General features: G+C 36.5%; 1 protein-coding gene across 1 annotated transcript in view; it reads left to right on the forward strand.

Moving 5' to 3' along the window:
- Window positions 1-25964, forward strand: part of LOC104405799 (laminin subunit alpha-2-like) — a 93498-nt gene that overhangs the window by 26652 nt on the left and 40882 nt on the right. The window contains exons 10-17 of the mRNA XM_010014625.1: window positions 944-1082; window positions 7851-7953; window positions 15573-15689; window positions 18716-18898; window positions 20554-20559; window positions 21614-21768; window positions 23384-23527; window positions 24483-24616. Of these exons, the coding sequence (XP_010012927.1) occupies window positions 944-1082; window positions 7851-7953; window positions 15573-15689; window positions 18716-18898; window positions 20554-20559; window positions 21614-21768; window positions 23384-23527; window positions 24483-24616 (981 nt within the window). The remainder of the gene's footprint in view (window positions 1-943; window positions 1083-7850; window positions 7954-15572; window positions 15690-18715; window positions 18899-20553; window positions 20560-21613; window positions 21769-23383; window positions 23528-24482; window positions 24617-25964) is intronic.

Here is a 25964-nt window from a genome sequence, read left to right on the forward strand (position 1 = left end):
CTGCTTTATATTAGTATACAACTTGATGGCTAGAGCATTTCCAGAGAGGCAAAAATCCAAGTTCAAATCCATTCTTGTCCAATTCAAGTGGGAATTGTAGCCCACTTACTTGTTATTCAGGAAAAGCATCATAGGCATCAGACATAATGTATACTGAGCTAGATGTCTTCAGGCTAATTCTGTAAGTACAGTACTCCTTTGTAGAAAACATTTGAATATATCATGCAGAGAAAATGCAAGAGAAGTGATTTCTCCAGCCTAATGGCTAGAAATTCCCCTGGAAGGGGATTAGCTGAGGTCCAGCCTACTCATCAGGAAATATTAGTTGTTTATAATTGCCTTGTAATCTAATTATTGTTCTTAGAATTTATGGTTTCCTATAAGTACCAACATCCTATTCAATATAAAGCATTATTGTGTGTGTTCTTAATTTTGGACAGTAAAATTAGCATTTAGGATTTAGACAATCAGATCTCCTCCAAACCTGGCATTTCTGTGTTTGGCAGCCAGACCAAGAAATTAAGTGTCCAGAGAGTCTACTTTAAAGTGTGCTTGTGATGATCCCCCATGTTCATTCCCTGCAAAATTTATTGAGTTGCCTGCCTCAACACATAACCTATAAATGCACATTATGAATATATGTTATCCGCATTATATTGTTAAGCACTGCATCTTTTCTCAGTGTCTGATCCATTTTTAGCTCATAGAACCTCTTTTAGCTAACATTGCTTTTTTATGTCTTTCTACACAGATAAAATATGAATTCCATTAAACACATGATGCCAGAACTACTGAAATCTCGAGAGAAGCATTTGTCGCTAAAGAAATGCTTTAGAAATAGCCTTAGAAATACAGGCTGTTGGGTTTGAAAAAGTAGGATACTATGTTCTGTTGAGCTCTGATAGCGGGTTTAATGGTGCGTCTACTTTTCCTATCCCAACAGAATCCTTGCTGAAGCCAAAAACCTCTCTTTCAATGCCACACTTGCTTTCAATGCTTATACTAACATCAAGGATTACATAGATGAAGCTGAAAAAGTTGCCAAGGAAGCCAAGACTCTTGCAAATGAAGCTATGCAAGCGGTAAGAGAAAAAAATAAATTGTGGAAAAAGGCTTAGATTTTCTGTGGAACTGTTTTGCCATCTTATGAGTTTATGTAGAGACCCCTGCCACCATAGATTCTTGTGTTGAGATCAGAAAGCTATGCCCCTGTCAGAGCTACATGTACTTTCAGACTACATCTCCATTTGTTCCTAACTTCTGCTCCTCATTTTTCTTTTCTCTTTTGTTTACTATTCTTCCTCCCTCTGTCTTCACATTTCAGTTCCTGCCTGTGTCTCAGGCCAACAGCTTTGAGTCAGGAGTGTAGGTCATTTGATACTCAGTAAAGCTAGCTTATACTTAAGGAAGGTTTTTTGCACACATTTAAAGAACTCGATACCTTAATTAACTCTTCACCCTCTAGTTCCATGAAAATGCTCAGGGACACTTCTCTGCGCATAAGATAAACTGTGTGCATTCTAGAAATGGAGAATTGTAGGAGGGGAGAGGGAAGTTTTATTCATAGAAACCATACTGCTTCTTTTGTGAACTCTGCTGGTTTTCAAAGACAAATCTTATTCTTACTATGAGGTACTGCATGCAAATCTTTGGAGGAAGTGGAGAGAACTTCTGCAAATAGGATTGTAAGGTAAAGACAGCCTGAACAGTAACAAGGAACTTGGCTCCTTAATGTGGATAGTGTGAGCAGAAAACATTCTGAGCATAGCCAGAATTACTTTTTATGTCAAATATCAAAGGAGTTAATGGCTAATTTGTAGAAGTTGGTCAGAGAGCAGCCGACATGCATTTCACAGGCACACAGACACACAAGGAAATGACTGTACAATATGAAATTGCCAGAGTCTATATTTGATGCAGAAACAGATGTATAAAAGCAACTTGGAGTTACAGCACTTGTGCATGGATAAAAGTAGCTTGCAGAAAGCTGATTCAGTCAAATGGGTTATGAGAACAGCAAAAGCAATCACATGCTGTAAAGGTCTGTATTTAGGAGAGGGATAAAGTGATCTAGCCACTGCACAAAAAAAAATTAATATTTTTAGGCTGTTTACATTGTCAACTTCGATTTCAAAAAACACTAATTACTGTATTTCTCTCTTGATGAGAAAATTTCACCTCACACATTAGTATGCTCTGTAAATACTTATTTTTATCACTGGAACTCCTAATTACAGTGCAGAAGTAAATAAGGAGCTGTGGAATTTTTTTCTTCTCATTAGGATATAATACAGATAGTTATCTTTTGCTCCTTCATAACTTGCAGTGAGTGAGGCAGCAGCTGTTTCAGGGATTGAATAGTAAAAAAAGACACATAGAGCAGTCAAGAAACAAAGCAAGCAATTAAAATATGGCTACAAAAGAGTATATATCAGATGGTGAGCTGGCTAATTATACCATGGAAAGTAGATAAATAATTTGAAAGGGATGGAGGTGAAAATGGATAGTATGATGGAAATAGAGGCAAGTGAATAGCAAAGAAAGAGACTAAGATATTATTAAGGTGAGGTTTTAAGCATCTTCATTTCATGTATTCATTAGCAGGAACTTGGTTTTTGTTATAAGCTGTATATGTGTAATAGGAATCTAGTTAATAAAGAAGAAAAAGGAGGGAGCTGCTGCTTTTTAAATGTAATTGGCTTGATAGAGAATAGAAGTAATCAGTGGTTTGCCATCAAATTGCTGCAGAGCAAGGTAAATTTTTTTAATTTGGTAAATGATCATGTGACAGTTTTGGACCAGCTTTTAAAAAATGGCTTAATTGTGAAGTTCGGTCATCATTTCATTATTCTATTTTTTTGTTTTAATGCAAAGACTGTGGTATGTTTGCTTGTCGTAAGTGAAGAGCTTAACTGCTAACCGGGTAAACCAGGCTCCCTCTTTCTGCAGGCCCCAAGGAATCCACTTCTAGCTGACCTTCAACATGAGTGGGAGTGCAGGGCTGACTGGAGCATGGAGGTTCAAGCACTCTCCTAGAAGGCAACATTTGTGGATTTGAGCTCCCTCAGACTCAGAAGCCCCTAGATACTATGTCCCTTCCTTTCTGAGAAGGTGCTTTTGGGGACCCTGTGTAGAAGACAGAGACCATCAGTTTTGCCTTCCTTTTGGAAGATGGAGCCATGTGCTTTCCTTTATGAGAGCAGTTTTGTGTGCCAGTCTTCTGTAAGACACGACTCTGATCTCCAGATGCTGACAGATAATGGAGAGCAGTGCTGTAGCTCACATGTGTCCCTGAGCCTAGCCTTTCGCATTAGCCAATTATGATGTTGGGGTAAGGGGAGTGAAGGTTTCCCAACAGCAGCAACCTGGTGCATGAAGTAGAGATGGTACAGGCAGGACTGAGTTTTAAATTCCACCCTGTATGTCACTGGAGTGAATAATTTACAAAAATTTTAGTGATATCTGGGGGGGGGTGATTTTTGGTTTGTAATGGGAAAATGATTTTGTTTTCAAATTAAGCTAATGTTGCTAAAAGCAAGAACAAAAAGATGCTTAAAATCCATTGTAATTACAGAAAGCCTGATAAATGACTGGAAAAAATGTATTAAGAATATGACAGAAAAATTCCTCCTGAGCTTTTTATGATGGCTTTGCTCTCCCCTTTAAACACAAAATAAATTTATCATAGATGAGAACTGTCTAGCATTCAAGCAGCTTCAACATCGCATTCTAGTCAAGGCAGTAACTGACTGAAGAGTCATGTTAACAGATCCAGCTTTAAGTGCCTGATCTTGAAAAAATTCTTAGGCTTTTTAGAGGGGCTTATAGGCTAGTAACTGGAACCACAGGGGGCATGTTAGGTGTTTAGGGTCCTAACTCCTTCTTTGCTTTTGACATTCTTTGTAGTGGTACCCCAACAGTTATGTTCAGTGTCTAGGTTTCCTTATGTGGTAATGTCATAAAGCTGCCTAGTGATCCTCCTTGTGAGGTTGTCCTGAGGTGCAAATCATTTGTCACATTTTGGTTCAGACTGCTCATCTATCTTCAGGACTAGTAAAAATGAAGGTAGCCCTAACTCTTGCATAGGCGAAAACTTCTCAGAATATAAGTGTGCATGGGGAAAAAAAATTAAGGATAAGGCAGAACTATTTTTAACTGATGTGAATTAGCGCTTAGGTCTGTAAAATACTTTCTATGTCTGTAAGTTCAAGTATGTGATCCTCAAAACTGTACTGTAAATGCAGTGCATTTACATTTGTGCTTGGAGCCATACCTGTGCATGTGACCAAAACCACCAATATGTCAGCAGATTTGGACAGCATGATGCCTACTTCATGTTTACATCCGTTCATGAATCCTCAGGAAAAATTCCTTGATGCAAAGTCCCAGCAGTTCTCAGCATGATGTGTTCAGACCATGCTCAGCATGTGCCGTCAGGGGTGTCTTCACAATGCTGTGACTATGGCTGATGTTATTCAAACTTGCAGATGTAGAACATTTCCCTGTTAATGTCGTAAGTCAGTGATTCACACAGTCATCCCTGGGAGATCTGGAGGATCTCTCCCATCCCAGGAGAATGCCATAACCCACCACGCTATGGGCTGAACTGAAATCTTTCTACTACTCCTTCAGAAGCTGGACTATTCGGCAAAAAAGAGTTCAAGGTTCATTGAAATACCAGGAAAAGGAAGGCAGAGGCGATATTTTTCCTAAATTCTTTCCTGTCCTGGGTTCAGCTACAGCAGTCATTTTTTCTCCTTCTTAGTAGCTGGTGCAGTGCTGTGGTTTTGACTTTCAGTCTGGGAACAACGCTGATAACACCGATGGTTTTAGTTGTTGCTAAGTAATATTTACTCTGACCAAGGACTTTTCTCAGTCTCATGCTTTGCCAGAGAGGAGGGGAAGCCGGGAGGAAGCAGAGGCAGGACACCTGACCCAAACTGGCCAAAGGGGTATTCCATACCACAGCACGTCATGCCCAGTATATAAACTGGGGGGAGTTACCCGGAAGGCCCAGATCGCTGCTCGGGTCGGGCTGGGTATTGGTCGGCGGGTGGTGAGCGGTTGTGTCCTCTCCCCTTGTTATTCCTCTTATCATTATTATTGGTAGCAGTAGTGGTTTGTATTATACCTTAGTTACTGGAGTGCTGTTATCTCAACCCGTGGGAGTTACTCCTCCCCACCCCACCGGGAGCGGGAGGGGAGGAAGGAAGAGGGGGGGGAGTGAGCGAGCGGCTGCGTGGTTCCAAGTTGCCGGCTGGGCTTAAACCACGACATTTCCTTACCCAAAGTTGTCTGCTAATTATCAGTTCATAGAGTTTTTCTGTAGTTTGTTAGATGCTTTTTTTTTTGCTGTTAAACTTTGCTAAAGTTTTTGCAAATCCATTCCATGGATGGGAAAAACCAGACTGATAAGGGTGATGTATGGTTTTAGTGGCAGCATTTTGCATTTTAATATTAGTGTGGCATTTATGCCTCTAAACCACAATTGAGATTGCATTGTTTGGTTACATAATGAAATCTGCCACAAGATGCTGCTTGTAAGCACTCAAGCTGCACAGAGTTGGGACGGAAGGGAGTGTGAAGGAAGTCACAGGGAGAGGAAAGTCCTTTCCAAAGCTTATGGATGCTCTGGAAGAGGCAAAAGTAGAACAAATTAGATTCCTGGGATCCTGTGATTTTTCAATTTACCTTGAATCACAAATTTTTTTGGGTTTTGGGGTTTGTTTTTTTTTTTTTTTTACAGCGGGTGTCTCAATTTAGAAAATAATATCAGAGACCCTTGGTTGTCAGCTTTAGTAAATCATGAAGGGGTTCGTCATGATCTGGGCTTGCCACAAGAACAAAATCTCACCTCACACCAAGCGAGAATGTGTTTGATTTTTTTCATTATTGACTTCATCATAACTCATCTTCTCATAAGCCACAAGAAAAGCTAGCAAAAATAGTATGTCTTACATCAGATGTGTCAATTAATCCTCCCTTTCAGAATTATTTTAAAATAAACATAAAATATAGCTTTTAATCAGTACACCTGTATTTGTCTCTGAAGGGGCTCTTCTAGTATTAACTTTATGTTGAAATCTGTTTCTGACTAATTGTCAGTACATGCCCCATTATTGTCCCTGATGTGATTAACTTCGTAGTTTTGTATTGTAAATCTGGCTCTCCAACATCATTTTATTGCATATAAACTGCCAGTCAACCATTCCTAGTTATTTAATAATAATGATCTTTGGTTCTGAAGTCCATGGTCAACAGAGTGATCATACCCTGGGTTCTGTTGCTAATGGAAAAAGAGTTATAAAAGTGTTATCTGATTTAACAGGCACATCTGCCACAAAATCTGGCCAAACATTCTTCCTTCAGGAGCATTATTTTGCTCAATTGGATGGCTTTTTTTTTTCCCTTTTCCTCTGTGTTTATATGTATTTTTCTATTACCAATGCTACTTGTGTTACATGATAAAGAAAATCTATAAGAAACTAATTTTGTTCATCTTTCAAATGGATAGTTTTTGTTGATGTTGAAAGGATTTTGTGTACACAGCTTAAGATTTCAGGTGAGCTTGGAAATATGGTAGTCCTACTGGCATTACTTCTTAAAATCACTTAGCCTGTGATGAAAGCTAAGCATACATCCTGTATGAATACAAGGAATCTTTAATAACTATATCCCTGTGACATGGCAACATATGCCGTAAGATATCCTGTAACAAAAATTTGGTTCTGAATTTCGAAAGTGTCCAAAACATTCCCTCAAACAAAAAGTAATGGGCACATCCAATATATGGGCTTCACAGTATAGTTAAAAAACAACAAAGATTCAGTGGTATGCAAAATATCACCTCTGGGCTTGCTCATTATATAAATAATGAATAGCAATAATAACTGTGTCATTTAATTGACACAGTTAATTTTTTAGTATATGAAGCTGCCCTGGAAAATGAAAGGTAGCTGCTGCTTAATTACATACTAGTTACAAGGCTGTGACCCATGACTAATATAGAATGTTGTCTGGCTGTCAGGAGTATTCTCAAAGAAATGTACTCAGTGTGATGTGTGACCTGAGTTCAGTCTTATAAACTGAACAGTAAGTGGTTCAGAACCTAGAGCATTTCCTACCAACTGAAAATATTAATCTAATTTAGAAAAATCATTCTATTAATCCCTGCAGTGAAGATAAAGATGGATGTTTTTGAAAAGAAAGACATTTAGGCAGCGTGATATGATGAAGGATGGTTATTTAGTAGTAACACTTTTTCAGATTAACTGCAGTTTGCCCTTCTTCTTAAACTCTTTTCTTTCATTTCTTTTATATCATATTTTCTTTACTGACCTAACAATTACAATTCTTGAGTTTAACCACAAATGAATCTCTGATGTCGGTGCTAGGATCTGGATCATCAAATCCAGTCTGGCTTCTAAAGGTACTGTAGCTGCTGTTAGGGAGGAATACTGTGTTGCATGATGTTTTGTCCGTAGCTGGAGGGGAAAACCCATGTTTAAGTTGAAATATCTTTCTTTGTTTTGGACCTAGAGTCAAAGTTTTGCTCCTAGAGTCAGACCTGTTTCTTTAACACTGCAAACATTTTCTCTTTTTATTAAAATTATCACTGGTATTACAAAGGAGATCTGGCTTCCCATAAAAATAAAAGGATATTAATTAGAGATTTTTTATTTTTGTGTGTGTGTGTGTGTCTTGTAGACCAGTATAATGACAATGGGACATAATTCAAAGAACACTGACATTCACTTAAAATTTAGATGACTATTCAGTTAGGTCATCTTCATATATCTTTTATGACTTCAGACTGTCCTGTATGTATGACATTGCTTGTTTGTCTACAGACATCTGGTCCTCAAGGATCATTGAAGGATGGCGCCAAGAGCTCTCTTCAGAAAAGCTTCAGGGTCCTTAATGATGCCAAGATGTTAGAAAATGATGTTAAAGGTATGTGCAGCAAATGGCATTCAGGCCCATTAAATAGCAGAAAAACATTGCGAGACTGCTATGCTTCCAGTATGAAGATGCTGTATCAGTAGGAAAGAAGTATAATTCATCATCTGATATGAAATTGAACTATGTGTCAGTGAAAAAGATTCTCCTGGTTTGGGTCCAGGCATTATGTAGGGATGCTGTTCCCCTCTGTTTCTTGGACAGGAAGGCTGAGGATGTCAGTGCCTTAGTCTTTTCTTGCTAAGTACCATAAGAGCAAGAGTCAGTGGGGAGGAAAGGGGGGTGGAAATACTGGTTCTGATTTACTGAATGCTCTAGCAGAAAATTAGAACAAAACCAAGCACAGCATTAAATTTTTATCCTTGTCAATACCAAAGCAGGGTTTGCAATTCCAGTCAGAGATACCACATCTCTTTAGAATGCCTAGGGCATTGTGCCAGAAAGGGAAGCACGGGGAGGTAGAATTAAGATGTTTGCCAAACAGGAGGGAATTGCTAAGTGTTTCCTTTTTATTAAAAAAAAAAAAAGTGACTAAAAACATGTTTCTAGAGAAAAATTATTATTTTCACACACACACAAAATATTTCTTTGTTCCTAAAGCATAAATGAATGTCTAAATGCAGCTCAAATAATGAAGTTTGTAAATTCCAGACCAAATACTACTTTGGTTTCCTGGTGCAAATAAAGTATCTTTAATTTCTATTCAGTATTTTCCACTGGGGGAAAAAAATACCCTATGTGTTTGTTGAGATGTAGAAATGTAGAAGCTGATAATTTGGGTCAGGCTGTGCTGAGGGCTGAGGTGGTTTGCAGAGAGCCACAAAGACATCATGAAGACTGATTGGAGATCTAGCAGAGGAGAGGTGAGGAAGATTGAAATAATTTAAATTTGTAAATTGAAAGAGAGGCAATTTAATATTCATCAGTTATGTCAAGGTTTTTCCAAAGAAGATGGGACTAAAATATCTCAAATGCACAGGTACAGATTATATATTAGGAAAAATCTTCCTTATAATTAAAACACAGAAGTACTGGAATTGATTCATGAGGAGATTAGGTAGATTTGACCTTTGAAAATCTTTGAAAACAGCTTAGACAAACAGCAGTGAGGAATGACTGTTGGTCAGAAGGAGAAAAATGATCTTTGAAAAACATCTGTTCTATGATTCAATGATCATTGCAACCAAAAGCAGTTTATTTCTTGCATCTTTATCCAGACAGATTGTTTTATAGTTCCTCTAAGAAAACACTTACTGTAGCACTAATGAAGCATCTGTTTAACAGTACTCAACACTTCTTTCTCCACAGCACTCAGAAAGGAATTGAAAAAAATAATTCATTTCAACGAAACCTGAGGGGAAATAAGCATGATGCAATTATCTGTTTTCAAGTAGACTAACACTGCGTTTCACACATCTGCCTTTGTGAAAAATTTTAAACGTTACTGCTTTAATTGCTTTGGTTCTGCATATAATGAAGAAAGCAACTTAGGAGCATAGAGTGTTTGTGCCACTGGTAAAGTCTGACAGGAGGATCAATTAACTGTCTACTCTGTACAACTATTTTGAAAGTGTTTTCATCCAAATACTAAGTAATACTTTGATTAGTGTAGACAGAATAAGTTCAAGTTGAAAACTTTGTGGTTTATTTCAAATGAGTGCACTGTAATTCACTTCCTTCTGTAGTTTGAAATTTTGTTGTGTATATTTTTAGAAGCTTGTGTCCAGTCACCGTAGCTTTTGGGGAAAAAAAAAAAAATGGGAGGGGGGGGGGAAGTTTCATACATCAGAACTAGAAAAGCCACACATGGTAAGTATTCAAGCTTGAGATGTAAACTGCTTGTCACAGAGATGATACCTGAAGCTTCCCTGTCATGCTAGAGTAGTTAAAATACTTTTTATTAGAAACCGGACAGATTTTTATAACAGAGCCCAATCTTTCAGGATTTAACATACAGAATTTTTGTGGCCTCCTGGGAGATGCGTTACAAAAAGTATACAACATGAAGGATGAGATCCACACAGAATAGAATAATCTTTTGGCTATAACTACACTTTAATTTAGTTTTGGCAGCTCTAGGATTTCCAATTGCAAAACTAGTTAAAAAGTAAACATAATGTTTAATAATGTCATAAAGCATAATGTTTCATAAGGTCATTAATTACTTTTCATTGTCATACATTGTTTGACAGTTAAAAACATTGTTATTTTCTTGTAGCAGCTCTCAGAAAAAAAGCATGCCTGCAGTTACTAGTAAATCTTGAATGTATTTTTTAGGGTGTTCTTTACAGCAACTCTTTACTGCCAGATTCAGTACAGATTTAGGGCTGGAGGGGAATATTTCAGCATATATGTTACAGAAAATCACAAAGCTATGAGGGAGGCCAGTGTGCAATTTAGGTAGCATGGCTGAAGTAGAATGAATAAGGATGCCATTAGTGCCCCTTTCTGGACTGTAAACTGCCATGGTGAGCCATCACTAGTGTATAGGAAACACTGAAATGGCAGCACTGCTTCTTCCCTGCCACAATGTTCCTCTGAGCAGATTGAACACCACAGAATGGAGTACATAGTTTTATGTGCTCCCTAGCCAGTTACAATGGAGTAATCATGTGTTCCATGTAAGACAATGCCCTATTTTCAAGGATTAATTAAATAATAGCTGTACTTGGATATATGTGAATTCCATGTGCCCACAAGACTGTCCAATTTAGAGAGGAAAAACTCTGAGTTAAGATGTATTACAGTCTCAATAAGACATTACTTAAGTGATTTTTGAAAAAAGTATGTTATCCCCTGATTTTATGCTATTTAAGTTCATACCAGTTTCATATTTCAGAAGTGAAGGTCTAAACAATCTAAAGATTCATAAAGCAATCCTAATGCAAGCAGGGAGCAGTGCTTAAAATGACTTATTAGATCTTTGTCTATGCTCTTGCATCATACCAAAAGATAATGAGATGGAGCTTTCTTAATGCTCTCTGATACGTCTTAGATATGGAATACTTCATACAGACAAACACTCTGATCTTTTCACAGTACACCTTTTTGCATATAATAAAACATGGCCGTGCTCCACAGTTTGACCCACAGAGATCAGTTAACATTGTGCCCAGAATACAGATACAGAAGAATAAAAACCAAAGAGATTTCTTCGATTTCTTTTTTTTTCGCCACCCTGCTTTTGCTCAAAGTGATGATGTTATTAGTATTATGAACATACTCCCTTCTGGATGTCTTGATGTTTTGACGATAGAAGGTTGGAACTGAATGTCTAATAGAAAAGTATTTTCTTATGATTCTTGTTATGCCACCCTGTTCAGTCTCAACTGGAAGTGCAGAATGGATGATGGGTGCTCTATAAAGTTGTGGTAAACAGAAGTCTAAAAGTTTAAAAATTCTCTGTCTGCACTACTGTTAGTAAATTAGTTAAAGGAATGAAGACCCATAAGACACACCACTAATATAATACTCCAAAACTCCAGGCTGGTCTGTGATGGAGGTGAGACTGTTTTCTTGCCACATTATGACATTCCTCTGATTTGTGGCCAATTACTAGAGTTATAAAATGGTTGTTAATCACAGAATTGTTTTATATTACCACCAAAAACTGCTGAAACAGTCCTTAGAAAGCAAAGATTCTGAGAGAAGCTATTAAAATGGAGATTTAGTCATTTCTCTCTCTGTGGGGCTAGGAGTTAACCCCGGTGGGAGAAGGAAAATCTGTATGTAGTGCTCTGGCAAAGAAGGAGTTTAGAAATTTTGGCGACAAATGAGTGAATGCCGCTGCCTGCCAGCTTCATTCTCTCTGTGCCTTGAGGGATTTTCAACTTGCCAGGAGCAATTTTTCTTCCTTACAATTTTTAATTTACTGTTTTAAGAATATTCTTGCCCAATGCAGGTTTGAGACTATATACAGACTTTGTCAAAACTGATCAATGAAAAGTGAAAATAAGATGCACAAACTCGTCTTCAGCTGGAGACTGCTGTCAGGTGGCTACTGAAATTCAGCTCATGTCATTTCTTTTGCTTAAGATTTGACAACTTGAGGGGGACTTGTCTAGACTGAAAACACATGAATATTTTTAGCTAAAACATTTTCCAGCTGATAGGCACAGCTAAATCCCCTGTTTGAGCATTCTCTTATGCTTTGTATTTTTGCTGACCTGGCATATTGCATTCACCAAATTATTGCAGTCAGTGCCATAATTAGTCCTTTTAAAAAGTTAACCATCATTAGCTGCATTTCTCTACCTACATCTTTTCCCCTTGTTTGTTCCTAATGCCAGTTTCTAAGTCTTGCTAATTTTAGGGGGAAAAAATTTAGCTTCTGACCCATCTTCCTCTTCATAGGATGTGAGGAACAAGAATGAGAGTGTGGGGAGAGAGAATGATATTTGGAAGAGGCAAAACAAAGATAACAGAAAGGGATGTGTGTAACTGCCAGTCATTCATGCAGTATCCAGTCAATATAAACAGCTGCATATATTGCTTCATGATAGATTTCCACCTTTATTCTGATTTTGGGGTACATGCATTGGGTAGCATAGTCTTGTGATATCTTCTTGGACAGTTTCACATGGAAAACTGCATTTGGTCCTGCTATCAGAAAACACTGGTTTCCACTAGTACTGCAAGTGTCCTATCATCAGTAATTAACCAGTGCCACCTATCTATGTGATCTGTAAAGACTTGTATAAACTTGTCTCTTGTAAAATAGATCACTACATACAAATGGTAAGTATATAAATGGTAAGTAATTAAGTTCTCAAGTTCAAGATGAAATACATGAGTGTGTTAACCAAGCCAGAAAACCTAAAGGCCCATACCTACAAAGTCCTTCATAATACTGCTTACTCTTTAGGGTTTAGTTTCAGTGATGCATGAATAGTTTTGCTGATTTGAACAGTAAAGAGTGCATTGATTGGCATCCTGTGCCATCTCTGTGAGAGCTAATCAAGTCAAAATAGAATTGAGATAAATTTCACAGGATACTCCTCAACCTACACTACAAAGTGAATTGACAGTGCCTGGCATCTTTAAGTGCAGGGCCACTAACCTCTTCCAAGTCAGATAAGCTATGTAGTTTGGAAAAACTGAGATTGTAGCTGCCTGCATTTTATGTAGCTTCTATGATTAACTGGAGGATATCAGGCCTTCAAATCATAGCTCCAGCATTTTTCATAAATGATAATCAAAGGATGGGGAAAAGCTGACAGGAAGTCAGTTCAGTTTGTGATTCATACACAGAATTAGCTCAGTGATTAGTGAAGAGGCCATCTGGATTACAGTATGGGAAGTTACTTCAAAATATAACTTCAGGTTAATATCACTGTGCAAAATGAACAATTTCCTTGAAATGTTAATGTAGGCCTTAGTATCTTTCAACATCTCTCTGTGTAGGAGTTTCCTTCGGAGCATTTATTTATGGCCTTATAATCTATATTTTTTTTTAAACAGTTAAAATATATTTAAGGATTTAAAAGAAAAAAGTACTGAACAGGTGGAGTCTCACTATTTAATTTCAGGAGTTCTAGGGAAACTTTCCTTATTAAAAACCATAAAAATCCGTTTCTGCTATGGTTACAAAGTTGAAAACAGAAACATGATTCTTTAGAAATATAACCAGGGGATAATTAGCATGATGTTGGATCTGGCAGATTAAAGAGGAGAAGAAGAGATAATTTAAGAGTATGCAACGAACTTAGCATACCACCAGTGAAAATGAATCAAATATCTCAGAAATATTAAAACACTTTATAAACACTAACATTCCAAAAGACACCAGAGACACCAAGGAAATATCAAGCAGACCATAATTTCAGAATTAAAGGAAGAAATGAAAACAGTTTTGTTGGTATTCTTACTTAACAGTAAATGAGCTCAGTCTCAGGGCTTTTAAAACCAGAATCTCATGATTTCATCCTGGTTTAACATCACATTACCTATCAGCAGCTCATTCCACAGTAGAGACAAAACCTGTCATTTAAAAATAAATCCGCTTTTGAGGGAAGAGTGATCTTATAATTTATATGGTTCTTCCCAATGTTATTCTAGTGCCAACTGTGCCTTTTGCAGTTCACAGAAATGTCATGTTCCTCTGCTGGACATTTTGCAGAATCAAGGCTTTCTTCCAGATACTCCTGCAGTTCTGTGTGTTGCTCTGTTTTAAAAAGCAAAGAGGTTACTTTACTTTTTTAGAATTTGTGGAACTTGAACCACAATCCCTCATTTTAATCTATTATTCTGGTTATTCTCTCACAAAAGGGTTAAAGTGCTGATGTTGTTGGAGATGCTGGAGTACCAGCGATACATCTAATTGTTGTACCTTATAAAAACAGGCGCTTTTTGGGTTTGATAAGTATGTGACTATAATTTCACCAAGAAACCTCACCTCCATATGTTTTCCTATCCCAGTATCCACTTGGATAAGTATACAAAAACTAGGTGTTTATTTTCAATAACTTGTCACATATCTGAAGGTTCCAGCCATTCTGTGTCCTGAAATCCTTTTCTACAAATTATTCTTATCTTCCTGCTATCAAACACAGTGACGTTGAATTAGTTTCCTGGTAGGGCATGCCTTTAAGGTAAGAAATTACCAGCTGTCTGTTCTGAAGAGTTCCATGTTGATACGAAGAAATGATGACAAATGCCCCCTAAGATAGTAGTTAAAGCATTAATTACCATTTTCTATGCCAAAGTTTTCTTCTAAATTGTGAAATAATGTTTAAGTAGCCATAAAGTGAATCTCGCTTCTGAAAGTTTGAAAAATTATTGCTATGCTGGATACTCTAAAAAAAAAAAAGAAAAAGTAAATAACCATCATAATTTTTATTCTAAGCAACTGCTTAATCATAGGAACTTACCTGTAAGGGGTAACACCAGTTTCATCTGTAATGTACCAAATAGGACACACCTGTGCCTTTGATTTGTACTAGTTCTTTAATTTGAACAAATTCTTTGCTTTGCTTTACTAGACAGGCTTTAAAAAAAAAATTTAAGCTATGTTTATTTCATGTTAACTTATTGTTAGGGTATTCTCCTCATACTGGTGATCAGTACTAGGGTGATCTTATGTGTTTTCCTCAGATATTATGTCAACATCGTTATCTTCAAGAAAATCCAAGACAATTGGGTCTGGCCAGTTTAATTGCAACAGTAAGCTGGCTTAATGAATTTTGCCTTTTTAATGCCATGTTCAACTCATTCAACCGAGACAACCATCTTAAGAAGGAAATTTCAGCAGTACTTAATCTAGGAATCAAAGCTATGACTAAACATCATACTTGTTGAAACTTCCAGAGGGTCATAGTGTGAATTTGCATAAGTCATATGTGATTGTAATTTTTTTTCTTTCTTCTGTACACCTTAGGAAAACCCTTGAGAAATATACAATAGTACAAGGAATGCAAGCATTTTGATACCATGGAAGTAGGGAATTTAAGATTACCAATGAACCCTAGAACCAGTTTTATTGTACTTCCTTATTTATATGATATAATATCTTAGTGATTAATGGTATGCTCATTATTATGCATTTTAAATTATGTGCAAACAAGGGATGGTAGAAACAAACAGTTAAAGATTCTGTACTATTGCACTTTTTATAGAAAAGGGGAATAATCTGAACAGCATGCAGAACAAGCTGAAAGATGCTGATGAGAACAATTCCATTCTCCTGAGAACTTTGAATGAAACCTTAGGAAAGCTGTCAGCCATTCCTAACGGTAAGCTGGAAAAGTGCTGCAACACTTGATTCACCCCTGCTCTTTTGCTTCATTTTCCATCACTTAAAATCTGTCTGATTAATATCTGCCTTTCTCCATGCTGTGTTTACCTTGACCATTGGCTGCTGTAATAAGATGAAGATGAGCAATGTGAGAGGGAGAACTGAACTGGAAGCAGTTACATGGTATCAGTTTGTATTCTGGTTTGGTAAAAGGTACCATCCTTTTGCAGCTTGCAGAAGGTTTCAGAAAGAAAAGAATTAGGATATCAGGAATTATGATACAATCTGAGGCAGACAGTCTTTTCTTTAAAAGTTAAAAGTCTTTTTATGAAACTACTGTTTAATGAACCATTATAATTTAGCCAATGTAATTTAATCCAAGAAGAATAAAGACTTACTGTTTCACAGAAAAAGCAGGATGAGATTTGCTGGGTTTTGTTTTACCTGTCTACCACACTCTCATTCATGCTGCAGTATAGTTTCCAGTCGCTGTTTGGTGTGGTATATCTTTTTTAGATATACTATAGGTTGCTTAGAACTGGAACAAGCTTTCCTCAATGAATTCTGAAATGCTGCGCACATTTGTAAATCTCAAAAAAAAATTTCAAAAGTCTGTAATAGTTATTAAAATCGCAAAGTCATGGGATGATAGCTGCTTTGTGTTGTGATAGCAAGAGACAGGGAACTACAGCATAGTTTCATTATAATGGACAGTGATAAACTGAATGTTTCTGTTAGAAAATAAAATGGTTTTTATCAATGTAATCTGCTACAACTTTTCTCTCCAAGGAGCACTTTATAAACTGAAGATATACCTTAAGAAAAGTCTCTAAAGAAAATCTATATTCTATCTGATTTGTGATGGTCTGGAAGGCTTGGACTGTAAAAACGTGGTGTGAAAAACACTTTACTATTCATCTTTCACAATTTTGTAGCCTTAAGATTCTAGACAACTGAGAAATTTTGTGATAGATCTAGTGATCCATGAAATCAGGCATTCAAAAAAAAATCTGTTTTAATGCAGTATGGTCATTTTATGCCACTTCCTGGGGTTTGGCCACAGGTACTGACATGTTTCTCTTCTTGTCTCAGTCAGACAAAACAGACCTTTAAGGCCTTTAGGACACAGAATACTAACTATGAAACAAATAAAAGAAATAAGAAATATGAAATATGCAACCATTCAATGTAATTAACTGTTGTCAGCTTAGAGTTACAGGATGCTAGCTCTTGGGACAAGGATACTCATAAAAACAAGCGGCTGTGTATTAGAATTAAATTCAGAGCAAATAAATGCCATAGATAAGAAAATGTAGTAAATGACTTGTCCAAAAGGGAAATAACCAATGAGAACAGGGGAGGAAATGACCCTATCATATATCTTAGTCTTCAAGGATTATAGAAAGCAGAGAGGAGCTTAAACTAATAATTCTTGTGTCCATGATATACTAATTGCCAAATAAAAGCAGAAAGGTTCAAAATGGAATAGATAGGTAGATCATGTTAGGAGAAGGACCCACATGTGCAGGAATGGCATAAAGTGTGGCTGAAAATAAATACAGTTTGTGTGACCAAAGAGAAATAACACAGTAACTTCAACTTTCACTCTTCCAGAAAGATGCATGATCTCTAATAATGGCCTCAAATAGAGGTACTTAGGTATGATAAAAAAAGGAAGTGAAAAAAGGCAGTCAGAGCTCTTTCTTTGTTCTTCCAGTTGGCAGTACTGATGGCATCAATGGTTTATTAAGCATTCACTTGTATTTTTGAGGTGCTACTGTATTTTGAGGGCTTCTCAGAGCCAAAATTTCAGAAATGAGGGTGGAGTTGTTTGGAGCATAGGTATAGTATATCTTTACTCAAGGAAATAAAAAGGATCCTGGAACTCTTCAATGTGCAGGACAAGCCCACCAATTCTCTATGGCCTTTGGAAGCGTCATGTGCTCACAAGGCCAAAGGTTTGGTCACATCAGATGTTCCACAGAAGGATAAGGACCTGCCTAGAAGACCATTTGGAAACCTATGCTCATATGACTGACATAAGGATACCTTGGAGTACACAAGCGGAAAGCAACTCCAAGAACAGTTTCACAGGAAGCAGGTGACAAAGCAGGTTCCTGCAGGTCCCACGACTCCACTGTGATGGTAGAGTGGGAGGTCACACAGGTTCCCTTGCAAACTGGAGCGTCCATCATGACAACGTTTTCTGCTTGCTCACTTGATCCCATCTGTGGGAATTCTGCAAATTTGGCAGCTCCCTAGCCCAGCGCAATCTATGCTGCTGGTTTATCATGTGAAGTAATCCCAGCATGGCAACAGCACCTGAGCTGCATGACAAGTTTTAAAGCAATGCGATTTACTAACACAGGATCTGAATAAATACCTACTTGAATACCTAGCTGTGCGTTTTATCATTTAGCAATAGCAGAATCAAAAACATCCCAGTTTTGAATGTTTTCACCCCAAAGACTGAACATTCATGTTCATTTTGCAGGCAGAGAGGTGGGGCAGCATTAGATTAATTGGTTTGCTCAAGGTCACCAAGGATGTCTTTGGATGTATATGTTTAACTCAGTCAGTGGACCCTTGGTGTTCTTACTCTCGAAAAGATTTGTCACAACTTCAGCTGAAACACATGGAATTAGACTTCTGTACTTTGTAGATCAGAACATCTAAAGTTCTGTTTCTTTTAGAAGTATCAAATATTGTACCTGAAAATTGATCAGATGTTAACCAGTGAGTCAACAACAACAAAAAAAAATTACAAAAAAACTTACCTCAAAATTATTTGTCCTTTACATACAACTGGGGCTGGAGCTTTATCTCAAAAAAACCCATAAGGGCCAGATTCTGCAATCCACACTTACAATTAGTAATGACATACTACATGTGAAGTAGAAGCTTTTAAAGAACTATACAACACAATATAAGATGGTAGAATTTTGATCCAACTTTATTCTTAAAATGTGTGAATGAAACCTTTGTACTCTAGGCAATCATTTCATTATCCTTTTCTACCTACAGATACAGCTGTGAAGGTACAGGCAGCCAAAGATAAAGCCAAGCAAGCTAACGATACTGTAAATAACATCCTGGCCCAGGTTAAAGACCTCAACCAGAATCTCCTGGGCTTGAGAAACAACTACAGTAAACTTGCAGACGATGTGGCAAAAACAAATGCTGCTGTGAAGGATCCTATCGAGAACAGTAAGGTCTTTTTTGAGTTATTTGATGGTGTTTTTCAATTTGTGGTTTTCTTTTCACATCTCAAAATGAAACAGAGACACTTCAGAGTTTTACTTGCATAGTGTTACTGCAGTATGCTGGGATAAAAGGAATGTCTGTGAGTTTTATTTCCTGGACTTTGTATATAAAAAGAATTCTAAATCTTAAGGACTGCTGCTAGTAGTGGGGAAAAAAGCTCATGTCAGCAGGATGAACATTTAGTTGATAGATTTGTTCTGCAGACTACTTTTTAAAGTATTTAGGAGGTGAATAATCAAAGATTCTGACTGGCAATTCACCCATTGATTCAAGCAAAATTCCACGCACTAAACCTGTCTTCAGTCAGTCAGATAATGAGTTCTGGGAGAAAAGCATGACTTCTTTCATATCCGTTACTATTTTTGGTAGAACACTGAAGAGAAGAAGAAAGAGAAAAGGGAAATTCTGGGAATAGTATTTGTATGGGGGTTTTTTGTGTATGGGTTTTGTGGTTTGGGTTTGTTTTTTGTTTGGTTTTTTTTTTAATAGTGAATTCTGTTATCAAATGTGAACAATCGCTTTAGCATTTTCACTTTGGTTATGATGGATAAAATTGAATTCTAAATTACAACACATTTTATGGTGATACAGGAGTATACATCCAGGGTTTTCAATGAAAGTGGAGTGTCTTTAGAAAATTACTGAAGGATTAATTTCTCAGCTAACCTGGGCTTCCCAGATTGTTGTCAGATGGGCACCTAAAAACATCCAGTTTAGGAGGTTGTCATTCTCATTTTATGGATAAATATCCTCTTCAAACTATAGCTGTATCAGTGAAAGAAGTTAATCCTAATAGCTATTTGTCACTGCCTGCCCATTGCAAACTCCTGATCCCTCATCAACTGAGATGCATGTGTGAGCCCCAAGTATAATCCCCATCAGGCAGACTGATTCATACTAGTTTAGATAATATGAAAAGTAGTTATTGATTGAAATAGCGTGGTTAGATTACGACAGATTATGGAACAAGCAGAACTATGAGGTAATGACCTCTGGCAGGGTAGTGATAAACAACTGAGAAATCACCTAAAAGCAGTAATTTCTTGGCACTGCTGGATTTAGACTAGGCCATCTGTCTTAGCCGAAGTATTCTAAGACTGTGTGTACATTAGTGTTTTAGTTGAGATTAGAGCAATAATTTAGAAGTAAATCTCTTGATTGCTCCTAGTCACCATTATTTCATTCACATTAGGAGTGGTCTTAACACTTAAAAATTCTTTCCTGTCAGATAAAGCTTATAAATCTTAACTGGAAGATGTTCTCCAGAAGTATGTTTTTGCCACTCTCCAACTGCTAGTGGATACTCAGATTACAGAATGAGATTAAAGTAAATGCAGAAAAAAATGCTCCAAATGTATATAGTGAGTATGTTGGGCCTCATGACTACATGCTGAAGTAGACATAGCCTTTCTTGTATGCCAAATTTCAGGCCCTGAATTTTTATTAGGTAGATGTGCAATACATAAAAGGAAATATGTTTTGTGCTAGACTAATCCTGTCCCTTAATTTACTTTACATTTCACTTTAGGGCTTCAAAACATTTTCTTACATTATCTTCTGTTTTTTCTCTTTTCTTTGCCTCCGTATCTTGCCTACAGAAATCAGTACGTACATTTTCTTTCCTGCTGCTTTCATTGTGCCTTTTCCAGTAAACGATGATAACCTCCTTACCACCAAAGCTTCTGCATGGTGCTCTATATTTTACACTCATTGAAATAGTTAAATAGTTACTTTTTGAAGACTCTGAGATAAAGCAACTTGGTAACTAGTTTCACTAGAGCATCTTGAAGGTTTGGTATGAGTACCTGGGTGACTACTCAAAAACTAGATATGCAGACTTCCATGCTTTATATAAGCATCATTATTACTATTAATTTTCATTCTCAATATGCATTCTTCTCATAAGTGCAGGTTTGCCCCTTTCAGTATCATCCACACAAACCCATACCCTCAGGCTAGCCAAGCGCTGTAATCCTAAAATCTGCTGATGGATTGTCAAAGAGATGACATTGTTCACTGGTGGTATATTGAGAGGAAAATGAGTAATTTGGAATCTAAAGAAAAAGAGAGAAAAAAATGTCCTTGTGAAATTACTAAGTTCACCTGAAAAAAAAGAAAATATTTGCAGTTTACTGCCACTGGCTTTTAAACTGCTTTCAGTACCTATACAGAATTTTAAACTTGTGATCAGAATAAAGCATTTTTCTAGTTGTGGCCATTAGAGTGAATTCAAGAATTAACTTCAAATTAATTCTAACCCTGTTTCAGAAATTACTGATGGAAACTAACCAGTTTTCATTAATCTAATATTTTTCTTCAAAATTGTTCTTTTTTTAAAAAAAAACTATTGCATTCATAAATGTATTTTGCTACAAGAAATGTTTTCCATTAGTATCATCCTGACTTGAAGCTTAGTTACCACTTCAAAATCCTGCTTTAATACCTGCATTTGCTACTGTTGCTACTTTAACTTGATCCTAAATATTCTTAAATTATCTCAGTCTGTTCAGGTAGCTTCCTGGTCTGTGTACACCTCATAGTAGTATATACAATCACCTGAGTATTGTGTATGCAGAAGTTTCTTGTATTTTGCTTATCACAGTGGATAATTACTCTCTGACACTACTGTCTAAAACTGTCTTGTTCTTTCTTATGAAGTTGCTGATGCAGATTCCAGTATTAAAAGGCTAGAAAAGGAAGCAGATCGCCTGCTAGATAAAATCAAGCCAATTAAAGAACTTCAGGATAACTTAGGGAAAAACATTTCTCAGATAAAAGAGCTGATAAACCAAGCTCGGAAGCAAGCCAATTCGGTAAGCCCTCTTTCTCAGTAAGATGACCTTTTGAGTATTGATGAGATTTCATTTTCCACTTTTCTGTTTCTTTTCCATAGGTGAATCTGTTCTAATTCTAAACATCTGTAAAGAGAGCAAATAATGGAGTATAATTTCTCTAGATAAAAAGAGAATATTCTGATGATTTTCACTCTCTTGTTTCCTCATCTAAACATGTCTTTGATAAATGGAAAACATCCATAGGAATGTATCTGGAGAGGTTATTATTTAAGAAGTATTGTGGATGATAGTACAGCAGAAGAATCACATCACCATTGATTTTTTGTGAAAATGACAGTGTATTTTTTTTGCCTCAGCACTGGTATTAAGGCCTTGATTTCATTTCATAGACCTTATATTACCTGAGAATGACACCATCTCAAACTTGCTGAAATTGCTGAGTGTATTTGATTTTCCTGTATTCTTGACTTTCATCGTCCAGTAGCAGTTCTGAGGACTTAAACTTGAGTTAAGAATATATTTCTAGTCCTTTTAACAAGTTTGGAGTCCATCTCCCTGACTCAGTAATACTGTAAACTCAAGGATCAGCTGGTTAATACTAAGGTTATTCAGCTTGCGACCTAATGTAGCAAACGAAAAAAATTCTTGAAGATGGTACTTAAGAAAACTCCTGAAAAAATGGTTGAAAAAAATAATCTACAGAATAATAGGATCCTGGAAAAGAAGTGTAGTCCATATACTCAATGAAATTCGCACGTGACAGACTGCACTGATTATATGGTTTTGCTATGTTCATCTTCTCTCTGTCTGAAGGCTTTGAAGCACTTAAATGCTCAGTGTTTCTGAGAGAGGGAAATTGTGAGTTTGGTCTTATAATGGATCTCCTTTCTGACAAAGTTTGCCCTAAGCATAAGGCGATACCAGTATGTACATCTACTGTAATACATAAACATGTCTAGCTGGAATTGAAATACCATTATACTGTAATTATGCCTATGCTGGCATTATGAAAGGAAACAGTACACTGTTTTTATCTGTGCTCAGAGCCTGAGGAAACTAGCACACATATCCAGATGCCTATGTCACTCTGCTATGAAAATGAAACTTAGTTACTGAATATCAACTCCATTAGGGGTTATGTAAAAGCAGTGATAGACACAACTGTTGGTTTAAAAGTAATTGTTAAAAGGTGTCTTGAATTGGCATAATCAAAGATATTACAAGGAAAACTAGGTCATCCTGTCTACCCGATAGCAACATGCTGAGATTCCTTTAGGAATGCTGCCTGTTTTGCTGGCTGCACATTCTGCTTACAGGCTACCTCTACTGCTAGACTTCCAGTGCTGCTTGCACTAGACCAGTATATTTCCTAGCTATTTTCTAATCCATACAGTTCGTGCTTTCAAATCTGAATGCCAGAAAGAGCCTTTATTTCCTTTTTACAAACAAACACAGAAAGAAAATTCCATTCCTACCTCCTGCGCATATCCAAGCAACACTCTGATGCATTTAACAGAGAAACAGGAATAAAGGAAAAAACGCATGGTATTCTTATAATTACTTGGAAACATGTAAGGTTATTTCTGAATAATAACCAGTAAACTGAATTCTTTCTGCTTGTTTGTTTTTGAAGATCAAAGTGTCTGTGTCCTCTGGAGGCAATTGTATTCGCACATACAGACCAGAAATAAAGAAGGGAACATACAACACTGTCATTGTCAATGTGAAGACTTTAGTTGCTGACAATCTGCTTTTTTACCTTGGAAGTGCCAAGTTTGTAAGTCTGTCTCCTGCTTTTCATGTCAGGGTTGCTGGATCAATCAGACTACTGACAAATACAGAAGATGAGAAAGGCTTTTTAAAATTTATTTATTTATTTATCACAGAGGCTTCAAAGCAGTAGTAGAGGGCCTAAGATAATCTAGTCATTTACGGTCTTTGGTATTAATATAGGAACTTCTAAAATATGACCAGCAAATATTTTTTTAACATTTTTTTATTTTAACTAGATAGGAAATGGGAGACTTGTAAGTGGACTACATTAAAGCTCTAAAATTCACAGTGCAACCAGGATAATTCTGGGGCTGGTTGTGAGTTTTCCCTTGGGAATGAAGTAGCTAATCATCTTGCATATGTCAAAGCTGCTATTTATTGTAATTTTAAGTCAAGACTAAACTTTCAAGCATAATAATGATGAATGATTCAGTTTCCCATGAGCCCTATAGCAGACCAACTTCTAGAATAAGCAATAATAATGCAGTAAATTGGAAAAGTATTTCTGGCATTTTGAACTATGTATTTTATTTATGTAATATGAAATGAAAAGACTATATGGCATTGTGTATTAGCCTAGTATCCTGACATCTTTCTGCCACCTAATGGATATTTTACAATGTTACTCTGAGTTAAATCCTTCTCCTAATGGCCCAATATTTACATTTCTGTAAATCTAGCAGCCATTTACTGCATATCACTGCCAGAAGCATTTTGCCATCTTTGGCTTTTTTTTGCTATCTTTGGCTTTTGCCATCTTTGCCATTCCTTGTTTGAGCCAATGAAAAGCAAGAAAAATAGAATCTCATTTTACAGTACTATGAGAATTAATGTTCATACTTTACTATTTATATATGGGTTTCTGATGTCTCATTAGATCTTCTGAAATGTGAAGAGTTCTGAAAAACTTACTTTAACTAAAGTATGAGATTGTTTCTGTCTTCATATTTCACATGTAGACTGACTTCTTGGCCATAGAGATGCGCAAAGGCAAGGTGAGCTTTCTGTGGGATGTGGGATCTGGTGTTGGACGCATAGAGTATCCAGATCTGACCATTGATGATGGGTTTTGGTACCGGATTGAAGCCTCTAGGCAAGTATATATTTCACTTCCATGATGTAGTTCCTAAAATAAAAATGGCTAAATTTAACAAGTTCTGCTTCTAATCCACTGTCCTTAAGTTGGTATACCTCAAGTTTACATGGACAGGTTTGCTATGTTTGAAGCATCAACTTTTTTTAAAAAAAGATGATTTTGTAAAGATCAGAAATTCTATTCTGCTTTCATGAAAGCTTTTGAACCTACATCCAATTGTTCCAAAAGTATATACACTACAATTACTATTGAAATGTGTGTTATTCCATGACAAGAACTTTTTTTCTTCACATAGTTCCCCTCTAGCATCAACAGACTATGACTGCTTATATTCCCTTCTGTTTACCTTCAACTAGGTTCCTTTTAAAATCATTTACAGGGTTTGACACTCAAAGATATTATTTTCTCCTTGAATTTTAAACAGGGGTAGCTTTTCTGAGTTTCTGGTCTTAATACTGTAGTGCAAATGAATTGTGTGTCATACACCAGTACCTTGATTCTTACTCAAAACACCATTTCCATTGGCAGAATGTCTTTTAAAACCAGAGATACTTAAAAAGATACAGTTTATGAAAACTCAAGGATGAAATATTCTGGAAAGTTAAACTATACTTTGTAATTTGAGCTCAGCTGTTGAGTACTTTTGACCTTTAAAAATATAAATACCTTAATATTCAAATTTCACATTAGTTAGTTGAAGCTTATATTTTCCATTCAAATAGCAAACACATGAGACGATGTAATAATTACGGGGTACAGATTGCATAACTTTATATCCTTTTCTTCTGAAGAGATCTTTGTAATTTAGATAACATCATCTATATTGCAATTTGATTTGAAGCTGAGTAATTCCTCCTGCATCATTACAGTTAATTTCCCATAGTATTAAATATAGAACTGATAACATAATCAGAAAATGAGAGAAAGAAGGAGAAAGAAAACAAAGCACTCTAATTCCAGTTACATTCATAGCTCTCAGAGGAGAAAATGGCATCCAGTTTAAATAACTTAGTGAAATCACAGAAATGAGCCTTTTAGAGCAGAGAATTAAAATAAAATTATGGCACCATCTCTAGAAGCTGGCTTAGTGAAACTTTATTTTCCTAGGAAAATATAAACTGGGGTAGGATACGAATTGTTGAAATTTTTACCAGTTCGTATTATGCATACAAAACCAGCTTCACAACACAATAATGCCAGACTTTCATTTACAAGAAAGCTGCTTCAGCAGAACATAGAGCCAGGACATGGTATAAAAATTCACACAACCTACAGAAGCACATCGCCTATTAAGCTGGTTGCTCTGGATATATAGGGTGTCCATGCCATTAGTTTTGCACAAACT

This window comes from Nestor notabilis, unplaced genomic scaffold (genome assembly GCF_000696875.1).
Source record: "Nestor notabilis isolate BGI_N333 unplaced genomic scaffold, ASM69687v1 scaffold2985, whole genome shotgun sequence".
In the NCBI taxonomy this organism is placed as follows: domain Eukaryota; kingdom Metazoa; phylum Chordata; class Aves; order Psittaciformes; family Psittacidae; genus Nestor; species Nestor notabilis.